Source organism: Meleagris gallopavo, chromosome 1 (genome assembly GCF_905368555.1).
Source record: "Meleagris gallopavo chromosome 1, MGAL_WU_HG_1.1, whole genome shotgun sequence".
NCBI classification, from domain to species: Eukaryota; Metazoa; Chordata; class Aves; order Galliformes; family Phasianidae; genus Meleagris; species Meleagris gallopavo.
The window spans coordinates 44,331,854-44,356,981 of record NC_139404.1 but is presented as its reverse complement, the minus strand read 5'-3'; the positions used below and the strand labels follow the sequence as shown (position 1 = coordinate 44,356,981).

The 25,128-nt window shown below is 41.7% G+C and overlaps 1 protein-coding gene across 4 annotated transcripts in view; it reads right to left on the bottom strand.

Annotated features, from left to right (window-relative positions):
* Positions 1-25,128, bottom strand: part of CRADD (CARD and death domain containing adaptor protein) — a 75,563-nt gene that overhangs the window by 21,937 nt on the left and 28,498 nt on the right. For 3 of the 4 annotated variants that reach the window (XM_085223074.1, XM_019613833.3, XM_019613823.3), the window contains exon 3: positions 15,347-15,502. The exons of the other annotated variant lie outside the window; for it this stretch is intronic. In XM_085223074.1, coding sequence (XP_085079200.1) covers positions 15,347-15,502 — 156 coding nt within the window. The remainder of the gene's footprint in view (positions 1-15,346; positions 15,503-25,128) is intronic. 4 annotated transcript variants of the gene reach the window in all.

The following is a 25,128-nucleotide window of genomic DNA, read 5'->3' as shown; positions in this document are numbered from 1 at the left end:
TCTCTAATCCAAACATTACAACACAGGTCAAATGGAGGGAAGCCAGAAAATGAAAAGCATTAAAAATAGCCCTTAAAAAGGAAAGTGAAAGTGACCGGTCTCTTTCCACCTTGTGTGACCACAAAATATAAATCCATGATTAAAAAAAAAAACAACAGAAACAAAACAAATTTGGGCTCCGGTACCAACACTGACTGTCAGTAAATATTGCAATCTATGCATGGGAAGTCCAACAGAGAACTACACAGCTCCAGCTGCTAAAATCCTTTCAGACTTTGGTACGACTACTTGTATGTAAACTTAGATTAAAATATTTCATTTGTTGTCCGACAGTACTGACTTAAAAATCACACTGCAAGGTACTTGTAGTTTTAACGCATCAACTTAGTCCTGCAAGTCAGTGCTACAAAACAGTGACGACAATTCCACCACATCTAAAATACAATGATCTGTCCTCAGCCCTTTGTCCCAGCACTTCCAAGCTGTCTCCTCACAGACAGAAGTTCAGCAAAGCTCTCTCACTATGACTGTCACCAAGATCAGAAAAACGGCATCTGGCAGCTGCCTTGGTAGTAATTTATAACCATAAGGTTAAGTCTTAACGGCTTCATACCCCGGCTAACAGCCTGGTTCACACATTGCAATACTCAAATTTTCTTCTATATGATCCTTTGAACTGAAGGAAATTAACCTTTTTAGTGTTTGATAACACTCAGACTTTGCATCCTGATGCTGATGCAGTCTCCTTTCTCCTTTATTGCATGGGGCCTCAAAGTTTAAGGAGTTGAGGGAAAAGAGAGCATCGTGGCAATGGAAAGCAGTGACATTGTCTCTAACAGATTCGCATAGACAGGCTTAGCCACAATCCCTCTCAATGCCTCGTAAACTGGCAATATTGCAAAATGTTCATATGGCAATTTTTCTCCCTCCTTCCGCTGCACTTTGAGAACAAGGCATGCAGCATTCAACAGGGAACCAGAGGGTTAAGCATTAAATTGCCTGAAAGACAAAGCACTTGTGGCCCAAGCAAGCAAAAGCCTTCATCAAAGAAAGGGCAATTCCAAACCTCTTGTCAAGCACCATTGAGGGAAAGAAGTGATCTTACAGGAGCATGAAGCAACTTGAAGCAACAAAGTAAGAAATGTTCAATTTGGGAGAATAGATTTGGGAGGTGAGTTTTTGGAGGATGCTGACAAAGCCTGAGACGTCAAGTCTCTCTGGAGGAAATGAGGCTGGAGGGAAACTCTCTCAGAGGCTGGGGAGGGGAACTTCTGTCTATCCTGACATGTCATCCTGACAGAACAGCAGCAAAGGAGAAAAATGGAGAAATAACATGTTCTCTATTTTGGAATTCACCTGGAGAGGGAAACTTGTTCAAATGCTGCAAGCTGATCACTTCAGACTTCTGAAAGGACCAATGTCTACATTTCTTGAAAGGAACAGGCACACGTAAACAGTGCTCCGGGGAAAAGACGTTGCTGAAAGGTATTGTGCTGTGTGCTTAAAATGGAAAGAGAAAACTGCTCCAAACAGCTAAGGGCTCTACAGAGACCTGAACAATGGGAAGTGGGAAGTGCAGACCTGAAGGATTTCAAAGACTGAATTTTGATGGGGCTTCATATACCTTCCTGAATGCCGAGTCTCCCTCAATGCCATGCATGTTGTGAGTTGGGCTACGGACAACATGATCCACAATGGCTGGCAAACTGATCAACAACCTGCTTACAGAGATGAGAGGTGCCAAGCCATGCTCCTCCAGAGACGTGGGGCATCTAGCAGAGTGCCAGAGTACCAGCAGTCTCTCAGCCCAGAATCTTCTTTCAGAGCTGGACAAACCCTTAATTTCACAGGTGAACAATGCTACAGTACTCTTTCCTAACACCTGAGCACCACTGCTGCTGCTGACCCATTTTGTCCAGTATCCCTGGGTCTGAAGGGTTCGAAGCTACACCTCTAGGTTCCCAAAGGCACTCTGCACTCCCCTCCCTGTCAGTGAAGCTGTTCTGGCTGCTGGTTGGCACAGGGAGCACATGTGGCTTTCTGGCCTCCTGCCTAGGTGCTCGGAGCCTTCCCTCTTGGCTGGAGAGGATCCTGATCCACCACACGACCCTCACCAAGCTACACAGTTTTAGGATGATAATAAAGTCAGTTCTGAAGTCTTACAGGGCAAACATTCCCTTCAGACCTGAGGTTTCTGGAGGGTTTGCAGTGACCAGAAAACCGCTGGGCCTGAGCTGCAGAAGGAGGTGAGTCTCACACAGAGCACCACGAAACTTCCTGTCACAGCGATCCCAGCGGAAGCCAGGGAGGAAATGGGAAAATTGAGTCAACTGAGTCAGCAGTCGTGGCCAGGAATGTCTTTGGTTTCTAAACTGCCTGATTGAAAAAGGGGAAAAAAAAAAAAGAAAAAAAGGCTGTGGTAGAAGAAGCCCAGTCAATCAATTAGTCAGTCATTTCCAGTTCAAATATTTCCATAAGTGCTTGGCAGTGATTTCTATGCAAGGGATGTCTACTGCTGGTGAAAGATTTCTTAGATGGCAGAGAATTCCTCTTGATGACAAACTCTCCTCAGACAAACTCCAGTCTAGGCAATTTCCCTTTGGAAGCCCTCGCAGCTTGTTAATTTGTTCAAGGATTCTGCGCCTTCTTAAAAGAAAAGCCAGTTGGCTATCAGTGGCATTTGTAAACCTGATACACTGAGAGAGAGACAGTACTGAAGTGTAGGAAAATTCCTAAATTTAAGACACCAGCAGCATATTACGTATTTGACCTGAATACTGTGCCTTCAGAGAAAACATTTACACAAGTCCTTGATGTGTCCCAAACAGCTCCACAAACAAGTTGTGCTTAAGAATAATTTTGTCTATTACTGAAATTCTGCTGCATCTGAATTATAATGTGGCAGCTTAAAGCTGGTAACTTAAATAGAAAAGCATACAGCTAAATGTAAAGAGAAGTACTGCAATCTTTTATATTCTGATAACCTAAGCTCCCCTTTAAGTTCTAAAATCTAAATAATTTGAGATTTCATAGTTGTTTGAATGTAGGTATCTCTTTCTTCAGAAAATATTGTGGGTTTTCCATCCATCCTATAAGCTCAGTACAGATTAACAAGATAAGGAGCTCATGATCTGGCTCTGTAAGCAAGCAGCAGCGATGTTCCGCTTATTAAAGCTATATTAAAACATATACGAGCATCATGGCAGTTCTGTCACCTTTTGCTGACAGGTGATGTCCTTTGATCACCTTCAAGACTTGGTTCACTAATCAAATTGGTCTTGCAAGTTTGCTGAAAATCCAGAAGGCCTGCCAAGAATCTAGAAGCTGTTCTCTCTTATCCACATCTTCGTCACAGCCAGACAGCTGCCTTGCAAGTCAAGTAATATGCATATGAACAGAACATGCCTGAGTCCAAACTGGAGAGCAGGGCACAGCCAGGCTCTGATTATTAATCCCAGATAGGACCATACTCCCACAACGGGATGCACACGACAGCAAGCACGCAAGTAGGATTATGAAAACTAATGACGCAAAGACAAATTTTAATTATGGCATGTAAGTGTTTCCATCGGGCAAAAATGTTTCAAAATACATCCTCATTTATTCCTAAACTTCAAAAAGCGTTCACAGTGCCAGTAATGGAGGATCTGCAATTGCAGCACTTGGTGACTTTGTCTTATTTTTCTTCGTTATGCTTACAAACTACATATGAGGAGAAATGATAAATATTCCACATCCTGAAGAATGCTTTCTTTTAAAGAGATCTAAATGATGCCTTTCTCAGAGGTTTGGGGAGGGGGAGTCAAGGGGTTTTTTTTTAGCTCTGAGATGGGAAGTGAAGTGCTCATCAGCTGCAAAGTGCTACTCTAATATTACCCATGCAACAATTACCTCTGCAATAACCTTCGTCATATTAAATTACATACTATCCTTCCTCAGCTGGAGAATAAAACAAGAAAAAAAACAAAACCCAACACTGAAAATCCATTGCACAGTACAGTGTCTGTATAATGAAGATGAAGATACTTGCTGCAAGGAAGCCATGTATCTCTTAAGAGCTCCTTGCCTTTGTTCGAAGTCTTCAATAAAACCTTAGTGATGTCACCTTACCTATTCCAATATTCACCTTACTGATGCAGTGTTACTGCTGAAAATATGTATCTATGGCAGCATAATTCAAGAATGTTATCATAACCAGTCATGAGAAGTTAAACAATGAGGACAATTTTGCCTTCTTAATTATTAATAATTCTTGTAGCAACCCAAATATTCTCATGAGGTCTTTTTCCATATAGAGCAGAGGTTGATTAGTTCCCTTACTTTCTCTGAATAACCAATAATGGTCTGTCTTTTTCTATTCCATTCTAAAAATACATCTGTCTGTACTTGCGAGCTTTTAGCAAACACACACAGCTATTAAAACTTTGAGTTTTTAAAGTGTAATTTGCTCTGAAAAGTGCCTCATCAAAAATACATTACAATTCAGTACATTTTATGCGTTGGCAACTTAAGGATAAAATTAATTCCATTTACAAGGTATAGGCTTGGGGGGAATTTTTGGCAATGTCTTTTCTTCTCAGTCCCATTCACTACCTACAAGCTGAAAACTCAGCTGTACTCTTTGATGTAGTCATTAAGTTACTGGTAAGAGAAGCTATGGAGGATAAGATTTGCATTTAAGAGAACAGAGCAGCGTAAGCAAAAGCAGAAAATAATAACTGAGAAACAAGTTAATTCAGTGACACTGTATATTAAATAGTTCATAATTGCACAAACTGATTAGTATTCTGGGAGAAAAAAAAAGGAACAAAAAAGGAACTGGTAGGTTTTAAGATGTTGTGGGCAGGACATGTTCCTCATTGATGGGTAATTCTCTAGCAAGGCAATAAGAAACCAGAGCACCAGCGGTGAGGGGAGGTTGAGAACACCTTTACAACAGAGATGGACGTTAACAGAGCTGACTGAAAAGCTCAAGGGTTCTGCTCTGAGATCTGCAGCCCCAGAGCACAACTTGAATACTAAATTATGGGTCTCCACGCACACTTAGGCTGGCAATGCGCTGTGCCATGGAAGGCGGCTCGGCATCCCTAGGGTGGGCCCAGCCTGTGACAGTCCCATGTCCCACACCCAGCTCCGGTTCAGGTAATGAATCTGGCCATAGCTTTGTGAAGGCCTCCCTCAGCTGGACCAGAAACATTGATCATGTGTGTAACCAGCATGTTCACTGGAAAGAATGTGGAACTGCTTATGCTCTTTGACGTGTATTTACGCTGTGAAGCAAATGCCAGCTGCTGACGTCTCAATAGAGAGAGGGTATTGCCAGCTCTGTCCTGGCTAGTTTGGATCTCTGAAAGTAATCATGGCTTTCTTTCTTCAGCCTTTAGAAATCTTGCTGAAACCAGTTCCTGGCTGAGAAAGGAGACCACTTGCAGCAAAACAGTGATCAGTGTATTCCATAACATCTTCATAGATAAGCTTAGGAAGCGTGGGATAGATGAGCGGACAGTGAGCTGGACTGAGACCTTACTGGCAGAAGCTCAGAGTGCTGTCATCACTGGTGCAGAGTACATTTGGAGGCCTTTAGCTAGCAGTGTTTCCCAAGGGAAGGTACTGGGTCCAATCTTGTGCAACTTAATCAGCAATAATCAACTTAATCAACTTAATCATCTTAATCAGCAACATGGATGAAGGGACAGAATGTGTTCTCAGCAGTTTTATTGATGACATAAGGCTGGGAGGAGTGGCTGGCACACCAGAAGGCTGTGCTCAGCAGCACACATCATTCAGCAAGACATGGACAGGCTGGAGAGATGAGTGGAAAGAAACCTTATGAGGTTCAACAAGGGCAAATGTGGAGTGCTGTACCTGGAAAAGAATAACTGCATGCATCAGTACAAGTTAGGGGCTGACCTGCTGGAAAGGAGCTCTGCACAGACAGTCTCAGAGGTCCTAGTGGTCTACAGGTTGGTCAGGAGCCATCAGTGTGACCTTAGCCAAAGAGGCCAGTGGTATCCTGGGGTGCATGAAAAAGAGCATGGCCAGCAGGTCTCTGGTAAGGCCACATCAGGAGTACTATATCAAGTTCTGGGCTCCTCAGTTCAAGAAAGAGAGGGAACCTCTATAAAGTTTGGCAGAGGGCCATGATGAGGGGCCTAAAATATCTCCCTTATGATGAAAGCCTGAGAGACCTTTGATGGTTCTGTCTCGAGAAGACTGCAAGGGGGTTTTACTGATTTCATACGTATCTTAAGTGTGGAAATCAAATGGATGAGGCTGGGCTCTCTTCAGTTGTGCCCAGTGACAGGGCACCAACTGCAACACAGGAAGTTCCATACAAACATGAGGAAGAATTTCTTGATTGTGAGGGTGGCAGAGCACTGGAACAGGCTGCCCAGAGAGGCTGTGGAATCTCCTTCTCTGGAGATATTCAAAATCTACCTGGACACTCTCCTGTGCAACCTATTGTAGAGAACGTGCTTTAGCAAAGGGGTTAGACTTGATCATCTTCAAAAGTCCTTTCCAATCCCTGCAATTCCGTGATTCTGCATCCTTGAATTCATGCTCCTGCAATTAAAATGCTGGCTTTGTTAACACCTTTGTCAGCAAAGAGAGCAATCGGTATCAACTTCTCAAGAATTGCCCTGCTCTTCAAATTTGCAAGTTTACCTCCTGAAAGCGAAGTGCTAACAGAGATCTCAATACAGATTGCATCATTTCAGGAGTTCAAGAGCTCTCCTGTTCTCAAAGAAATGATGAAGCAAAACGTACTTGTTTTTCATGTCAAATGTCACAGAGATCACATCCATCAGGTTCTCCACTGCAGACTATTGAGAAAAGTGTGAATACAGTATCATAGTTACAGGCAAAAGTTCCAAAGCTTTCATGGGATGTCATGTCTTCTAAGCACCATGTCTGGAAACTATACGTTCAGCGAGGCTCCCCAAAACATTCTGGAAACATATAGGATTTGTGCACACACAGGGAAGGTGCTCCAGCCCAATCACTGTGGTGGGCCTACAGTGAGTTCATGCCAGCTTATCAACGCCCCTCCTGCACTCAAGGGGACAAAACCAACTGCACTATCCAGGTGTGATCCAGTGACAGCTCAGGCAGAAAACTGTTTCCTTCCATCCACAGGCCCAGCTTTGCTTGATAGAGCCCAGTCTGCTGTTGCCCCCTTTGCTGCTGGGGCGTACTGCTGGCTCACGTTCTACTTGCTGTGTGTCACAATCCTTCCAGCACAGCTGCTCCCCAGCCAGGCAGTCCCCAGCCTGCAATGCTGCCAGGAATCTTCTTCCCACATGCAGAACTTCGCATTTGTCCCCACTGAATTTCATAAGGTTATCACCTTGTCGAGGCACCTCTGAATGGCAGAGCTTTGTGCTTTACATACTGACTGGTTCTCCCAGTAAGATGCCACCTGTAAACCTGGTGAACGTTCACCTGGCATCCTCCCCCCCAGCACCTGGCTATTAATCAGGTCATACCCTCCGACAGATCCTGTGCTACAATGCTTGCCAGAAGTCCAGGCTGAGCACAGCTCATTAACCCTTGTCAGAGTCCATCCCAATCTCAAACCACCACAGAGCAAGAGACTGCATCACCTATGCAAAAATGAGTGCTTTCACAACAGCAGTATCACAAACTGTTTTGTGGCTTACCGTGTTTCAAAAGATCATAAAAAGTATGTGCTTATCTTACTTGGACTAATTGAGTCTGTGGGCACTAAAAAGCCACCATCTGTGCACCGAATACATAATCTTCTTGAAAGGATTATTTGTCCTCATACTTCCCATTTGGTAATCATATTTTTATATTTAGTACCTATCACCATGTCAGCAACACTCACTGAATACAAAGGAACAGAAAGACAGATGCAAGCCACCCGTGAGCACAGGTGCTTACCAGGTTAACAGGTGGCTTGCACATAAAAAACAGTAAGGAAACAATTAGCTTTTTTTCCTCACCCTACAGTTTGCCAAACTCATAGACACAGGATGTTCTGGAAGTTGAACTAAAATAGGTTTCAAAACAGATTAGACAAATTTAGAGGATAAATAGTCTCCAAAACACAGTGATCCAAATGCTGCTTTGGACACACATGTGTCCTCTACATCATCAGTACCTCCTACCAGCCTCTTATAGAGAGCAACACTGTGCGAGGTAGGCTACTTTTCCAGGTCAGTGCACACCTTTTATTGGCCTTTCAAATACAGAGAAATGCTTAAAAATAGAGCCTCCCACCAAAAAATAAAAATAAATCCCATCAATGGCTTCAGAATTAGATTCTAAGCTCCAGCAGAAAAATCCTACCATTGTATGAGATTTCATGGTACTTCAGGCTGGGGCTGAATACCTCTAACAGGCTATCGTGACATTAGATGCTATGGTACAAAAAAAGAAATGAATCAATCCGGAGAACCAAGTCCAAATCATCTGAATGTGTGGGAGCAATCATAAGAATGCTTTCAGAACTTCTTGGAATTGCTCTATTAATATTAACAGGTTATGTCAGCATCTTCTAATAGCATTCACTCCTGCAGCTGGCTAAACTTGAGAGAAAATTTTGCTTCAGAAAATCATCTTTCAGCTCCTTCTCGAAAATTCTCCTTTGCTTTTTGCCTACAAAACCTCAGCAGCACTTCAAGCACTGAGTTCAGTACATACCAGCTTGGTGACAGATATCATTCTGTTATGCGCTGTGGGCCATGGTGGGTTGTTTATTTGCTAAATAACTGCACTGGTGTAAATAAAGGTCAGGATTTCTGAGAGGCCCAGCAGATTAAGATCTCAGCTGGTTGGCCTAAAAGACAAATCCTTTTTTTTCCCTGTAACTCAAAAGATGGAATTGCTTTCTTCAAATTTGGTAAGAGGCAACGGAATGTGGAAAAAGCTGACAGGGCAGTTTGGACTGCATCGAGAAGGTGGGAAAGACAATGTGATGAAGGATGCTGAGAGTACTTGGGTAAGACACTTGAGAAGTGACATGAAGATAAAAAGTTTTGATAAGAAATTTGTAAGGTCATTGTGATACCGATTATATTCAAGATCTACAAGCAGGGTAAATATAATAAAAGTGAGGTAAATACAAAAAGAAAGCAAATCTGATGGTTTGATTTGTATGATTTTTAAGGCCATGTATTTGGAGCTTTCTCTTTAGAGCAGAGATCACCTAAATATAAACATGAGCGAGATCTCAGACTGCTAGCGGAGCTACACATTTTAAGGATACCTCTGATTTTAGAAACAAAGCATGTTTCTCCTTAGTCTAGCTAAGAACTTCAGGTATCAAATAAGTTATTCTGTGCTATGGTAATTTATGTAAAGTATGACAGAGCAGAACCATCTATAGAACGAAGATGACACTTTGCATTTACATAATCGTCCTTGGTTATTCCCTTAGCCCATAATAAAATGCCTAGCATAAAAATAACAGCAAAAATACAGTAATTAAAGCAATATTTCAAAGTCCAAAATCATCTTACAACAAATACTGATTTCCCAACAATGCATTACTTTCTACCATCTTCTCATTCCTCTGCAGAAGAATCAGAGCTATTGCCATGTTCTTAAAACAAGTCCCCAGGAACTGTAATCTACTGATTGCTGAAATGCATTATAAATGCTGATATTATTTTTAGGCCGGTTATTTGCATAAACAACCTTTCTCATAGTTGGAGTTCCTACAGGAGGGCCAGATAAAAGCAGCTAATCTGCCTGGCAATTCAGGCCAGAGATTTCCAGAGAAGACTAGCAGAGCCGACAGGAAGCTGAATCCCGATGCACAGACATGTGTTTCTAAGTTGCAGGCACAACAATCTGTTCTTCTAATTCATGGGACCATGGAAACGACTCAGCCAGATGTCGGACACTCTCATTGGTTTCAGTGAGAGGACCAAACGCAACGACAGAACCATGGCCTTTCCACAGGTGTCGCAACGTACTTTGTGTTGCCCTGAGAAAATAATTTCACTCAATTATATGGGTTTCTTAATTGCTCAACGTATTATTAATTCATATCGGTCTCATCTTTAAGGTCTTACACGTCCCTACGATGACAAGAAAAAAACAACATGTATTTGTTGTACCTTCCATCCAAGGATCAGAGGGTACCCTACCACAGCGCTTTGTGTAGTACAAAAGCATTTGTCAATTAGCCAAATGTTCTCTCCGTTGCACACGTGGATGTTGTGAGGTACAGCACGTTTGCTCCTTGCCCATCATTTCCCTGCACCTCTTCTAGAAAGTCTGACTTCACCAGAAGTTAGGAGGTTCACAGAAGAGCTACTTGTGAGCTACCCGATACACTGCTATGTGAACTGCAGGACAGAAAGTCAGGCTAAGCAAGACCTCACCTGCCAGCCTTGGTCTTAAAATGGCATCCACGGAATTCTTCTCATCTAAGCAGATGCAAAGCTGAACAAACGTGTCTTGGCACAAGAGGCTATCAGCCACCAGCTTCCCCAGAGTTATACCACTTTTTGCCCTGTCTCACAATGCAGTGTAACAGAGAGTGGATGAGGGCCACATATGATCTAGTTAGACGGGCTTACCCACCCCGTCCAGTCTTATCTTTTGCATCACCACAAGCTATTTTATGTCAGACTGTTGCTCATGCACTAAGTTCAGTAACTGCTTGAATACAGAACAAAATTATGTCTGATTACACTGCATCTTTAAGAATATCCTCTAGTCTTCTCTTGCAGATATGGAGAAATGTTTAATTTGCCAGCCAGCAATTTCCTCCAAAGGTTAGCCACTTCACTTATTAAAAATACGAACCCTGCTTCTCATTTGCAGTTTTCTGGCCTCAGCTTCCAGCCGCTGATTCCTGATATGCCGCCTGCTCCTGTTAAAGTGACCTTTTAGTAACCCATTATTTTAGCATCGAGTATTTTCTCCCCATGAAAGTACCTACACAGTACAGATGACCCACCACTCTAGTTCCATTTTAACAGGAGAACTCAAACTGTTAAGTTTAACTCCCTCTTTAAGTAATTGAAGGTCATGTAAAAAAAAACAAAATCTTGTTTTCCCTCATTTCTTCACACTGTTAATTAGAGCAGAATGTTAGAAATATCCTCATAAAGACAGAAATAGGCAAGATATCCCTACTTGGCCTAGTTATGCAGCATGACTCAACAGTGGCCACAGACTCGCAGCACATTAAAACTTTTATAAAAAAAGAAAAAGCACTACTTATGCAGGCAGTGAGCCAAAGTTACTCCCTGTAAATCTAGTATAGTATTGAATACTTATAAATGATTAACTAGCACAGAAGTTAGAAAGTTAAACAAGAGGAAAAAAAGACCCTAACATGAATTGCAACAGTACACAAAATTCCAAACCCCAGATTTCACTCTGATTTAGCTTCCGGTACAAAAGAATTTAGTCACATTCGAAAAGCCATAATAGGGCAGTGTTATGCAGCCTTCTTGCTTCTAATGCCTAATGAGCTCATCAGTCATGATTACTAATTTGCTTGATACAAAACTGAAGAATATTTTTGGTATTGATTTTATCCACGCTACTAGGATAAAAGAACAAAGAAAAGCTTTATTAATTATTTGTTAAAATACATTTTTTTCCATCTTAAAAGTAGTCATCTTCGGGCTTAAAACTTCATCTGATATTCACAGCCTATTTAGAGACTTGAACGAGTAAGTTCACTGGCTGAGAAAGGAATGCACCAGTATATTGCTGCTGCTTTTATCCTTACTTCCATCATGGCAGCCTTTGGCTGTAGTATGACCAACCTCAAAGCCCTCTGTAATGAGAAGACTGCTGGGTTATGGAGGGAGAGCAGCGGATGTTGTTTGATGCCATCCCCAAACCAGTCTAGGAGACAACAGACTGGCTATAGTCCTGTGCTACCTGCCCTGTTTGACCCTGCTCGCAGCAGGGGGTTGGACCAGATGATGTCCTGAGGCCCCTGCTAATCTCAACCATTCTGTGATGCTGTGAATGTGCATGTTGAAATTATTTTCATTGGGGATATCGTTTTGCCACTCAGAGGAGTCATTTGCCCCTAGCTGCAAACCAAATGTTTTGAAATGTCCATGTTCTGTAGATTTCTTTCCCTTGATCTTTCTGATAAACAATCTTTTTTCTGTGCCTCATTCACTCTATTAAGAATGAAATTCTTCCAGTCTGAAAAGAATCTAATGTGTTTTGGGGATGAAAAAACAGGAAGAGGAAGATAATACAGGATGAATAGTCAAATATAACTTGTGTTAGCAGAAAATAAAACAGGCTATATTTAGAAAGGCCAGCAAATGGACTCTTGAAGATGACTTTGTCAACACCTATGATAAGTGAGACCATCCGTATGCTTGAAGTTAGGCTTGTGATTAAGTACTCCATTGAAAAAAGGCCAGAATATCAAACAAGCGAGCCCCTCAAATCCTGCTGAGCACATGGACAAGGTCTAGAGCAATACAATCAGCCAAAGAAGCCAAAATTAAAAATTCTCGAGTGCAGCAGTATTCCTTATTGAGTTTTCCCTAATTTTCCTTCCTACTGAAGACACTAAAGAACAACATACTAATGGACTACATCCAGCAGCCCTTTAATTTATTTACTGGAATTTTTATGCCACAGACACCAATTCACGATTAATTCAATCTATGTTCATAACACTGAAAATAAATTATTTCCATTTCAAACTCTGAAACACTACCTGTTGGAAAAAAACAGTAAGGCTCCTGAATATGGCCAGATAGAGCCAAAATGGCAGAACAGTTTTGCTACCAGGAAAACAAGGTAATTCTCAAATAGACACATATATGTCTTGCAATGCAAATCATGCCAAGGCATCTGTTGAAGTTCACCATAGCCACAGTAATGTTAGAACAGGCAATATATGTACAGTATGCCACAGAAAAACAGGTAGTTTTATTCGTTATAGGACCATTTTAGCCAAAACAGGGCACCAGGGGATCTCTAATCTCCACTGTGCTTTAACATAAAATTGTCCCTTAAGGTCAAGAGATCCGAGGGAAAAAGGACAGGAAAGTTCTAACCAATTTCACTACTGCTCACTAGAAAATCAGCTTAGCAACTTGCCCACGTTTTGATTTAGGTATTCTGGAGGGAAAATAAAACGAAAATCTGGGGACAGAAAACTTCAGAATAGGTGGTGATGTTGTCTGGGTGTAGCACGCTGCCTGCAGTTTGGTTTGGGGAGTTCTTTTTGGATTCTGTGCATGCGTGCTGCCTTCTTTTTTTTTATAACTTTGAGAGAAGTACCTGAGAGCTGTGTGTTTTTGTGCTGCACAGAAAATACCACTTCCTATGGGACTGGTGAACAAATACGCCCTAACCACACTCAAAGAGCTCTTTTTTATTATTACATGAATAAAAGAAACATGGAAGGAATCAGTTTTTCCCTTGCTTGTTTTCTCTCCTTCACATAAAATACAAGACAGCCCCCAAATGAATTTTACTGTTGAAGACACAAATTCAAAAGTGCAGCTTTCCTAACTCTCAAGTTCCTTATCAAACACCATTAAATTTTCTAAAGAAAATACCAATCACATTCCCCACGTTCTGCAGATGTCAAAGCCTGCCATTTACTTCAAAGCCCCAAGGGGCCTCCAGTTCCCCTTTTACTCTCGTAAAAGCAAACCCAAGTTCAGAGAGGAAAAAAGAGAGATTGATTCAGTGGTTTGGCCTTGATATGCAAATTCTATTAAAACGAGCAAACAAACCTCAGGGAGAAAAGAATACCAGGAATGGGGGATGCTCTGAACACTCAAGACACCTGCTGTAGTCTCTCTAACCTCAATGACTGCACCTAAGTTTCAAGGATTTCTTTACTAATTCCAGCTTTATAAAGACCCGATTTACCGTGGACAAAAAGTACTTCAAGTCACTTTAGAAGCCTAACAGCAATTCAAAAACAGAAAACAAAGCACTGACCAAGCCTGGTAGTTCCTGGTTTCTGCAAACCCCTCTGCTATTTTTATCACTCCACCAATAAACCTCACACCAAATGGATGTTTTGGCAGTGGTCCCAGACACACCAAGTCACAGGCAGCTCACTGTGACATTTCTCTTACTAATGAGAAGGAGAGAGCCACAGCAGCAGTTCCTCAACATTTTTCCGTCCCCGCTCTCCTGGGGGACATTCCTCCTGCCTTCCCCGGCCAGTTTGAGAAGGAGGAGGCAGGAAGGGAGGGATGGGGAACAGCAAGCTGAGGCTGCTCTTGCGAAGAAAATCATGGGGAAGGCAGCAAGGAGATGGCGGGAGGAGCCCACAGAACAGCTCTCCCCAAGCCAGTGAAGGCTTTCCCAGCCCTGCACTGACCCCTGGTCCCCTGTGTTCCCCAGGCCTACTTCTCACAGCATGGTCCCTCCTGCCACCCTATACCATCCCTGCAAGACTGAGGTATGCCCCAGCCTGGCACGGCACCACGCAGCATTGCAGGGAGAGGAGAACAGCAAAACATTATATGGTGTGAAAAGCTGTCTGGATGGCAGGGTAGGCAGCTGGTATGTGAAAGCAGGAAGATTCAGAGGGAAAAGCTGCTGAGCAAAGCCAAGCCCAGCCAAGACACTGAGCGGTAGGCACAGCAACAGCAGGAAAGAGAAAAAGTGAAGACAAAGATCTTCCTTCAAAAGAGCTGGAAAGGATTATGTAGGATGGTGACCACATCTTTCCTCAACCATTCAGGCCCGCCTTCCAGCTATGCAGAAAAAAGGAGAGCTCTTTTTTTATGACATGCAGGGAAACTCCGGAAAGCTTCTTTCGAGAAGAACGTGTATTCTTCATTAAGAGGACAAGAAACAGATTTTTCTTTTGCAGATTTCTTCAAGCACTAAGACAACTTAGGCACTGGCTTCTTCCTGAAGCCTGGGGAGAGCCCTACCTGTGTATAAAGTGTTGGTAAGCTTAAGAGTTAGTCCATTCCAGAACGCAATGGGAAGAAAGAACAAACAGATCCACTGCACTGTGACAGCATGTGTGCATGTGGGGTAGAAGACTGGGCACATTTGGGAGCAGTCAGAAACAGGAATGGGTGAGGAAGGGGCCCTGGCCACACACAGAGCCCAGAGATCTGATAGAATGGAATGAGGGTTTGGAGACCAGGGAGTGGAAGTATGCAAGGCCTGAGGTTTCTGAGAGGGAAATCAAGAGAATTGTGACTGGAAAAAATAGCTAGAATCGAAAGAGCTCTCTAGGGAAAACAATAAAACATATACCCTTCAAGTCAGTGTTACGAGATTTTGGATGGATTACCTTATCCAGCTCTGTGGTCAATATTTCTGAAAGGGAGAATATATTAAAGTGTTGAAGAAAAAGAGGGCTTCAGTGGGAGAAGGGGTTTACAAGGTAGAGACAGACCTGCGGGTGCCAACGTAGGTACTGCATGCATAGGGTGGCGATCTGCTGCCTCTTCCTGGTCGGTGTGTGAGCCCAGCAGGGTGATGGCAGCCAGCACGAAGCCCAGTACAAGGTGCTCAGAAGCAGCACAGTTTCCAGAGTCCAGCATGCCCCAACCTGGAAATGTGTTGTACAGATTGCATCACATTTAACACATTTCATCACCAGAACACACACTCTCCTTTCTTGTTTTCAGTTATCTCCCAGTACATCATTTGAATTATTACACTCCAAGACAGCACAGGCATTTTTCACACCTAGTTTCAACACCTGCTCCTAGCAGCACAAATGCAGAGATGTTTTATAGAGGGCTTTTCTATTTTTTCTAGTCATTTCTATCTATTTCTGCAGCCAGCGACTTCTGACCAGCAGGATCATGATACGCAGAAAACTCTTACCATCTAAATAAAGCAATTAATTTTAAATATTAGAAGTTTAGTCCTTAAGTGACGGGAAAAGTAAAGTGCTGTGAAGAGCAGAATGGTCAGATAACACAGCTGTGTTATCACTGTGAGTGAGTCTGTGCTAAAAGGCCTACTGTTGCTCCTAGACGGGGAAAGATTTGCAGGCTGGGAAGAAAGTGTTCCTCGCAAATACAGAGTTTTGCTCCAAATTACCTGCTGCAAGGAGGTGAGGAAATGGATGTCACCTTGTCACCGGCAAGTACTAAAGAGTAAACCTAAGGCCAGTCCCCACCCACGGGCACAAGTGCCAACATGTCTAGCAAAAGCATGTTTATTGACAGGAATATAGTTTTCTCGGCACTGAGAAAGCTATAATTTAATTTACCAGGTTGGTATAAAGCAAACACCAGCTATCAGTGAGGAAACTCATCTGGAGAGAAGAAAAAGCTTGTACCCAGGAAAATGGAAATGAAGAAAATGAAGTGCAAGGCAATGTTCACACTGGAAGAAAGCAGTGAGATCAATTATCTGCCCTAGCAACCTAAAAGAGCAGCATGAAATCCCCAAATGGATAACCACATATCTGGTTCTAAAAATCCCCTCAGCACCTGAGAGAAATGCAGGTGGCATGTCCTCCCAGCTCATGCCTTCCTTGGGTAACACCACACCTCCACCAAATGCTGCGGGACTGGCTCTCAAACAGGTGAAGCGAGGAATGTGTCCAAAGACACAAAGCAGGACAAGGAGGAAGGACGTGTGCTGCTTTGCCAGGTGGCACGTCTGAGTTGCTGGGGCCTCTACTGAGCTGGTTAGAGGGAGGTGAGACGCAGGCTCAGGTGAGTGGCCTGATGATGGTGCTGAGCTCTGAGTTGGACAGGAAGGGCTATGGTCAGTTCTCCATGGAGCTGTGGAACAGGAGCTGCCACAGGCACGCTCCCCACTGCAAGGCCCGGCCCTCAGCCCTACCACGCTACCCATCCCCACGCCTAGCACCACTGCCTGAGCTCAGCTTTCCTCCGACTGGAGGAGGGAAAGTGGGAGACAGAGCCTAGAAGTGCAGCTCTCCACCTGCAAAGAGGCAAAGCACAGGTAGAAACAACAGAACGTTTCTGCTCAGAAGGCCAAGATGGCAGGTCCAGCCCTGCAAACTGGCACCCACTGGGCAAGCAGTTTGTTGCGTGTGACGTGAAGTAATGGAGAGCAGAGAAAGCATCATCGTGAGTCCTGAGAGGTGAGTCAAGTTTAACAACAAAACCTGATGACTAAACTTCAAGAATCACTAACATTTCTTATGAGTAAGTGGTGGCAATTGGCTTCGCTATCGGTTGTCTGCTTCAGATTGGCTTTCACTCACAGCGCATTGGAAAGCACACGTCAGTAATACTTATTCATAAAACAAACTTGGGCTGTGATAACTAAAGCATATGTCACTGTCCAATGGCCGACTACTTGTGTTTTCAGCTGACAACTCAATTAAGCTAAGCGCAGGGTCTTTCACCAAAGGCATTATTCACTTCCCTCAAATGGCAGAAACTGCTGTAATCCCAACCAGGATTAGTGGACTGTATCGATTTACACCATGTGGGAACTGGCCTGTTTACCTTAAAATGCATTTAACTTCATAGACTACTTATTTCATCTCTTCCCAGGAGTGATTATTGTTATACTGAAAAGAGAATGAGGTGAGCTACGATGGATATTAAAAATAAAACAGGAGAGGTCTGGCAGCTGAGAGAAACATCCTGCAATAACAGGGCAAGTGAATTCCTGTTCCTAAAAACAAGCCGAACCTCTGCTGATATGGTGCCTGCTTGTGTTTTGCAATTACTAGCCTAGGGATTCTTTCCTTCTCCTCTCATATTTTTTCACTTAAGATAAAATAAAGCGGCAGCATTGATAATCAGTTTCAGTTTGCAGCATCTGGTGTGGGTGACTAAGGGATTGATGTCTTCTTCTGTTCCTCACTAAGAATAGGACCGGACCCACTAGCTTAAGAAAAAGACTGTTGTGGTTTCCTCTGAGGTACTGAGCATCACTGGAGCTGGGCCCTGCGAACTGAAGAATGAGGGTATAGAAATAAAAAAGGCAGAAAAGGACTAAAGATAGAATGCTTCCGAGGAAAACAGCTGGAAAAGAAAGAAAATAAAAGAAGAGAAAGTTCAAATTTTGGCATCTTTAATGTGAAAAACAAATTAAGAGGAGAATGGTAGGAAACAAGGAATTTACTACTTTCAAAGAAGCCAAAAAGAACAAAAGACAGATAAATTTAATTCAAGTGCAGAGGAGAAGGTCAACAAGCTATTACATAATTTCTGTATTTCTAAAAACTTCATTATTTAGTTACGTATCCCTTCCTTCCTTTTTTGTTACTGAAGTACTCCCTCTTGGTGGATGATGTTTGTTTAACATTGCAAGAATCTATCTGCAATTACTGTTTGTGTGTTTCTTCGCTCCATGAAGTGCAATTAAATTATATTAAACATGTTTACAAGATAGCACATAGAGTAACAAATTAGAAACCTCTATTTCACTGGTCTTCCAAACTTAAAAACAAACTCCTTGAACTGAAGGCTTTATGTTTTCAAATTCTAAGTAGAACATTTCTTAGTTCCAGAATTCCTGGAAAACAGTAAGAGTAACTGAGAAAAAAAAATAGGAACAGCAAAAGCTCAACAAATAGCAACTGTAACTTAATTAAAATTTACTTAATTTCTTAAGTCAGCTACAGGAGACATCTGCAAATAGAATAGAAATTCTGGTCTCTTATTCAACTATCAGACTGGAATAAGTAATCAACCTTATGCATTTTAATGTAGTTTTAATGCAGATTTTGCTGAACAGGGAGGATCATCTACTAATTTTTCAAAAGCTTTAAACTATGCTGTTCTGTAGTAAAAAAAAAATCCTCAGTCCTCAGAGAAAGAGTGAACTTGTAATGCTCTGTGACTCCACCAACAAGCTTTACTAAGTAATGATTTAATAATGCCCCAATTACTGTAAATGATCTGCATGAACGATAAGAAATTATTCTCAACATTGTTTGCATTTTTTTCAGGCTCAAACATATGATGAGAATTAATGTTATTAGAATAAGCCATACTAGAGAAATACATTTCCTTAGGCTGTCAAGCTTTTATACAGCTTCAACTAGGGAAAAGTTAATTTACAGAAGCATCTTTTTTTTTTTTTTTTTTTTTCCCCCCAGGAAAAGAAAACATTATTTGAAACTGTAACTTTGAAGTATTAATGCTAATACATACAGTTCAATATTAAAAGGCTTTCCTTCAAAGCTGCTGCGCTAGTTTGCTGGTACGTATTGTAGTCAGACGTTTCTTTAATACAATAACAAGCTATATTAAATTCATCAACTTTTACTACACTGCACACAGTTCCTCGATGTAAGTCCTTCTATTAAGCAATTCACCAAGTGATTACGGTATGTATTTTCTTGAGAAAGAAGCCAGTAAGTATGGAACAGAGCCAGCAGCCTTGGAACCAGTGACAGAAAGCAGAAAAGAGGGCAGTGTTCAGGAGTTTGGAAGAGGAAGGTTTTTTCTTATTGTTTTTGGTGTTATAAATGTAAGGCAATGATGAGAAAACAGTAACAGTGATGATGGCAGTGGTGGGGCAGACCCAAATAATTACAGAGACACCAAAATGACTGGATATTGAAAATGAGACACCCCTTATCCTCAACTGGGTACACAACGGATGCTTTTTATGCAGGAAGAGTACTGGTACAGCCCAATAATGTGACAGTCTTGGCACAAATCTGCAAACCAAACTAAACGAAAACAAAAAGAAGCCCCTAGGTCAGGACACTGAGAATGAGACCTGCCAGCAGTGGAGAAAAACAGCGTTACAAAAAAGGAAAAGGACAGCAACACTGAGGGACTCGGCACTGAGGAACAACCTGACAGTGTTTGGGAAGCTGAGGCTTACTTGGGAAGTAGGGTGATCCATGGACGGAAGAACTGGAAGAGAAAGGAGTCAGATACGTACTGACACTGGGAACAGGAAAATGACATTTTTTAGATGGAGACTGTTGTTAAGAAGATCTGCAAAATGTGTCACACGGTTAGATCTAGGAAAAAAAGAATAGTGTGCGCCCAATGCATACGGGATATGGAGTTAAGAATGATCCTTAAAAATCTTCTGTTTTAATGTATGATAATGGGCAAAGGAATGTCAGTGAGGGAAAGGAAAGACAAAAATGAGAAAGAAAACAGATTCAGTACTGTAGAGAGCAGTAATTGAAAGGAAACACAGGATTATACCTAATTCGGTGAGGGAAATGGATGTGGTTAGCGAGAAACAAGTGAAATGTTTGTGTACTAATAATACTTAGGCCATGGACCAGAAAAGGAAAAGAGGAATTTTAATTGCTGGTGCAAAATGTGAAGCAATACTTCGAAGAAATAACAGAAAATGCAATCAAGATGGGAACACAACTATGTTTAGGAGAAATAAAAATACAAGTGAAAATGATGGGAAAGAATTGAACATTAATAATGTCAGTAGCAGTGTGATAGCAAGGAATACCTTTGACAACACAAAATCTGTTTAGGGAAGATGGGCTCTCCAGCAAACTAGGTTCCTTTGCAGCAAATATTTTTCCCTCTTTCCCCCAAAGAAATTCTTCACTTGAGACTCAAAAAGCGGAATTCCTAGCAGAAAACAAGACTTTAATTCAGGAGATACAGATAGTAGAACACATGGGACAGCAGAAGAGAGGAGATTTCTGAATGTGAGATCCTAGTTATCTCTTTACCAACAACTGCTTTAACAGTTGTAAACTCAGGGTTGATTTTTGAAGGAGTAAAGATATCTGTAATAGAATTGGATTAAGAAAATAATTACAAGTTGAGAGAGCATTATTTACATTTGTTCTAGTTAAACAGATAAGCAAAATGCCTGTCATAAAAGTTCAGGAATTCAAAGGGCAAGTTTGATAAATTAAAAGAAATCAGTTATTAAAGAATCACCTGTACTGAGGAGATACCAAATAGGAGGAGCTACCTGACCTGTAAAGTATAGCTACAGAAATGAAACTGAAAAAGCTGAACAAAGCCAAACAAACTGAAAAAAGATGAACAAAAAGACTAAAAGCAAAAAACTCTGCCATAAACTGGAAACTCATCACCTGGAAATGCCAAAGGCAAATCCATAAAATCACACAGATAATCACCCTGAAATAATCATAAAAGGCAAAGATACTTCAGAACTGTTTCAGATAGGCTTCCGAAAGATACAAATCATTGCCATTCTGCAGTTTTGGCAAAAAAGAGCTCACTGCCAGCATGAGCAAAGGTTTTATGCTCATATTGGAGGAAACTGAACTCAAACTGGTGCAGAGCAGGGTGATTAGAATGGAGAGAGGAACAGACCAGCCTCTGAGGATCTCGGCTTGATCAGTCTCAGAAGGAGATAGCTGAGAAGGCTGTAAGATTTGTCTCTATAAATGTATCACACAGGATGTAAAAGATTTATTTAAGCAAAATGACAATGTTAAGAACAAGTGGATATAAACAAGCCACAATGAAATTTCGGTTGAAGTTAGGGGAAGGCCTCTAGCCTGACCACACTGAGGTTTTGAAGCATGTTTTTAATAACCATAGTGAAGACAAAGAACTTAACAGGATTTTGATCACTTTGCAAATGGAACAGCAGGAGGAGGTTGCCTGGAACAGTGAGAGAATGAATGCTAGGTTCAGGAAATCTTTTCCATTCCTAATTTAAATAAAAATTTGTTCACTGAAACTTGGCAGAAGTTATTTAATACTGTCTTTTAATGGATGTCTTTGTTACTTCATGAAATGTACTTAAAAGGATTGTTAAAAAGAAAACCTGTCTGTTGAAAGACAGCGTTGTATTTTTATGATATACAAACAGTAAGTATCCTGGAATCCTAATGAGTACGTTGAAAGCCATTAACATCAGTTGCAGCAAATTCATTATTAGCAGTGATAACTATAAAAATGAGGAATTACTGAAACAACTCAAAGCTCATGCATTCTAGAGTTATGTATTTTGGTAAAATTCCCCACATCCAATTCCAGACACCACGTGAAAATTCAGTGCAAATAATCTGATACCTATTCTTTATGCCTACTGGAAGCCAATGTTCAGACATGCACAGCTGCGCTGCAGAAGAGGCTCTCTCTTTTTAACACATTCATCTCTGTGCTGTCTGATCTCCAGAGCAGCACTACGCTCCCAGATTCACAAGGAGGGAAGCAAGAATGATAGGAAAAAGTATTTAGAGCTAATACGGGGTTGCAATATTTCAGGAATTTAAAGAATTATTTCACTGGATTTTCTAGAAAGCACGTCTAATCATGACTTTGAACTGCTGGTTCAAGTAATATTCTACAGAGGAACACACAGTTTCTCACTTTCGGGGGACTGCAGAAGGATTCAAAGATGAGCTAGTAGGTGATTTTATCCTCAGAAGTTAAATTATTGCAAATAAAATAAAGCAGGTACTATCTTACTATTTACTATTTAAGTAAATATTTCACTATTTAATTAATATAGGTGCTAGACCTTAAAATACAGGTGAAGACGGGCCAGTATTCAAGAAAAAAGCTTTGAAAGATTTAAAATTACTCCATCTAATTGACAGTAGGAAAAACCGTCTGCGGTTAGGACAGTGGTCTGGGACTTAATAGTTCAGTTCCTGAATCTGCCATAAACTCTAGGGAAACTATCCATTCTACTGCTCCACTCACTAGCTGTAAAATTAAAATAATTATCTTTTTCCCTTGTCCTGTGTATGGAAGCCTCCACACCTGGAGACAGTGACTGATGCAAACAACAGGGCCTGTTCTCATTTTACCTTTCTCATACTACTGGGACAAGCGGGTGTATATCACAGGACAATGTTGGTTCTGCTGGCTTGTTCCCAGTGTGTCAGCCTCTGGAGACTGACCAGGCTGAGCCATAAAGCAAAACCACACAACAACCTGCGAGCCCCCCGAAATCAGCCAGGCCCCTTCCATGCTGCTCCCAGTCCCAAGAGCACTGCCATTCTAGATGGAACCTCACCACCACTCCTCCGCAGCAGGTTTCAGTGCTGGACAAGTGTCATGAGCTTCCAATCACAGGCAGATCTGTGTCAGTCAGGAGCAATGTGAGAGATCAAAACTTTTGCTTGTAAATGGAATACGTGTAAATGGAGGACCAAATAATTACAACTACAATTCATGCAGCGTAGAACTGCAGTCACAAACACATTAATAGGACATAGACTCCAGGTTCCAAGGTCATAGTTAGTCATATTGTCACTACTTAAATAAAAAACATACATTTTAACATCATTTTAAACATCTTTTCTCTTATACTACATGTAAGAGTCTCTCTGAATCCACCAGTTTTATTCACTACCTCCCAGCAGCATATCAAAAAGAAGCAGGACAGAAAACAATATTGTCATTGTGAGCGGGTCTGAAGAAACTTCTGTGAAAGCAAGGATTACCATATTTGCATAAAAGTTGAGTTGTTTTAATCCGTATTTTGTAATGTGAGGCCTTTCGTAACTTTCTTGCTGATTATTACTCCTGTAACCTATACTGCAATGCAGAAATCCATCTGACCTCCTATGAACTTCACTCTTCATTTAAAAACACAGCAGCTATGAATTACTAAGCACAATTATTACGGCATGGGACAAATTCTATCTGCCTTGTGTGCAGAGAGCACTTTTTTATTATCTTCCTTCTGTCTGCCAAGAAACTCAGTTTAGCGTCAAAGCAACAGAGTAGATGGAGAGGTCTTTCCATAGGTCTGGAAGATGATCAGTTTGAACCAACTTCCACATCACAGGACATATAATTTCACACGACTGCCAAGAGACTACACAAATAGCTGCAGATTAACCCTACACAGGAAAGAAATAATCACCACCAAACACTGTGCCTGCCATCATGCAGCCACCAGCCGCAACATTGCCGTGGGCTATTTTCTACGGGGGACACAGACCACAGGCACTGTCTTTTGGTGAATGGAGCTGCTCTACCACGCATCACACACCAACAAAAAAATGCTCTGGCTTTTTGTGCAAGGCTTTACGTAAATAACATCAAACTGACACCCCAACACTGTAATGTGCCAGTATTTTTTACCAGAAGCACTCGTTGGGTGAAAACAGTCTCAGTGGCTGACATTAGTGGGCCAACCATGAAAGTCTCCTGCGCCTACACCAACCCCTGGTGAACTGCTCTTTCTCCTTCAAGTGAGCGGTGCTTGGCGAACAAAAATGCATCTCACGCAACAGAACAGGAGTGGACCAAAAGTTAAATCTTTCACAATCTCCAGACATGGGTGCCAGATTTCAACACGCACCTTCTTGAATTAAGGCTGAGAAAAGTCCACGAAGAGCCACGAAACAGTGAGGGACAAACTCAGCTCAGGAGGCCTCTGAGCACCACACCACAGGATGAGCACGGCCTACACGCATAGCCTCCTCATGCAGCTTTCCCTCAGCCACCGGGCTACTGACTGTACTTGGAAACAGGTTGATAGGACAGATGGACTTGACTCTGACCTGGTTTGGCAATCCTTAGGGTAATTTTTATGTTCTGGTTTTCTCCAAGTCTGTTCATGGAAATACCACGCGATGCCATTTCAAAGAGCTAGAGCAACCTAGAAGAAATGGGTGATACAACACTGCCAGTCCTGAACAGTTCATACACAAGGAAGACAAAACAAAAGAAAAATCTGGAAATGGTAGAGAGAGGAAGTTTATTTTGCAAATTCCTGGCTCGGTAGTCAATTTGTTTTTCAAAGTTTGTTTCCAAAATTGGTAGGGACAACACTTCTGCATTACCAAGAATTCTTTGCAGGATTCAGAAAATGAAAATGACATGAAAAGCTCTGTAACTGTAATAGCTACGTGAATACCCTCTAAAATCATAACTTTGTTTTTTTTTTTTTCTCTCCCAGTACACCTCATTATTAGTTTTTCTAATACACAGTGTAAGCATAAACCAAACCTGCTGACGAAACCGATGAAGTGCTCTCCCTCCTGTATAAAACCCAGGAAAGACAACTTGAGAAGAAAGCCAGGGTGGTGCTTTATCTACCACACATGAGGTTTCTCATCCTCTGCATATGTGGGAGTAACAGCTGTTCCTCAAGAAGATTCTAAAGATACTTCCTTGATCTTGGGTAATCTCAAGAATGCCATGACAATCTACTCTGGTGTTGATTCCAGGAACTACCAATTTCACAACCATAAGCTTAAACACAGAACATGCACCTAAAGGAGCTGCACCTTCCCTGGCCTGGCAGCAGGATTCTCGGAGTTACACTTAGGACTGTTTGCTAAATTTTCTTTCC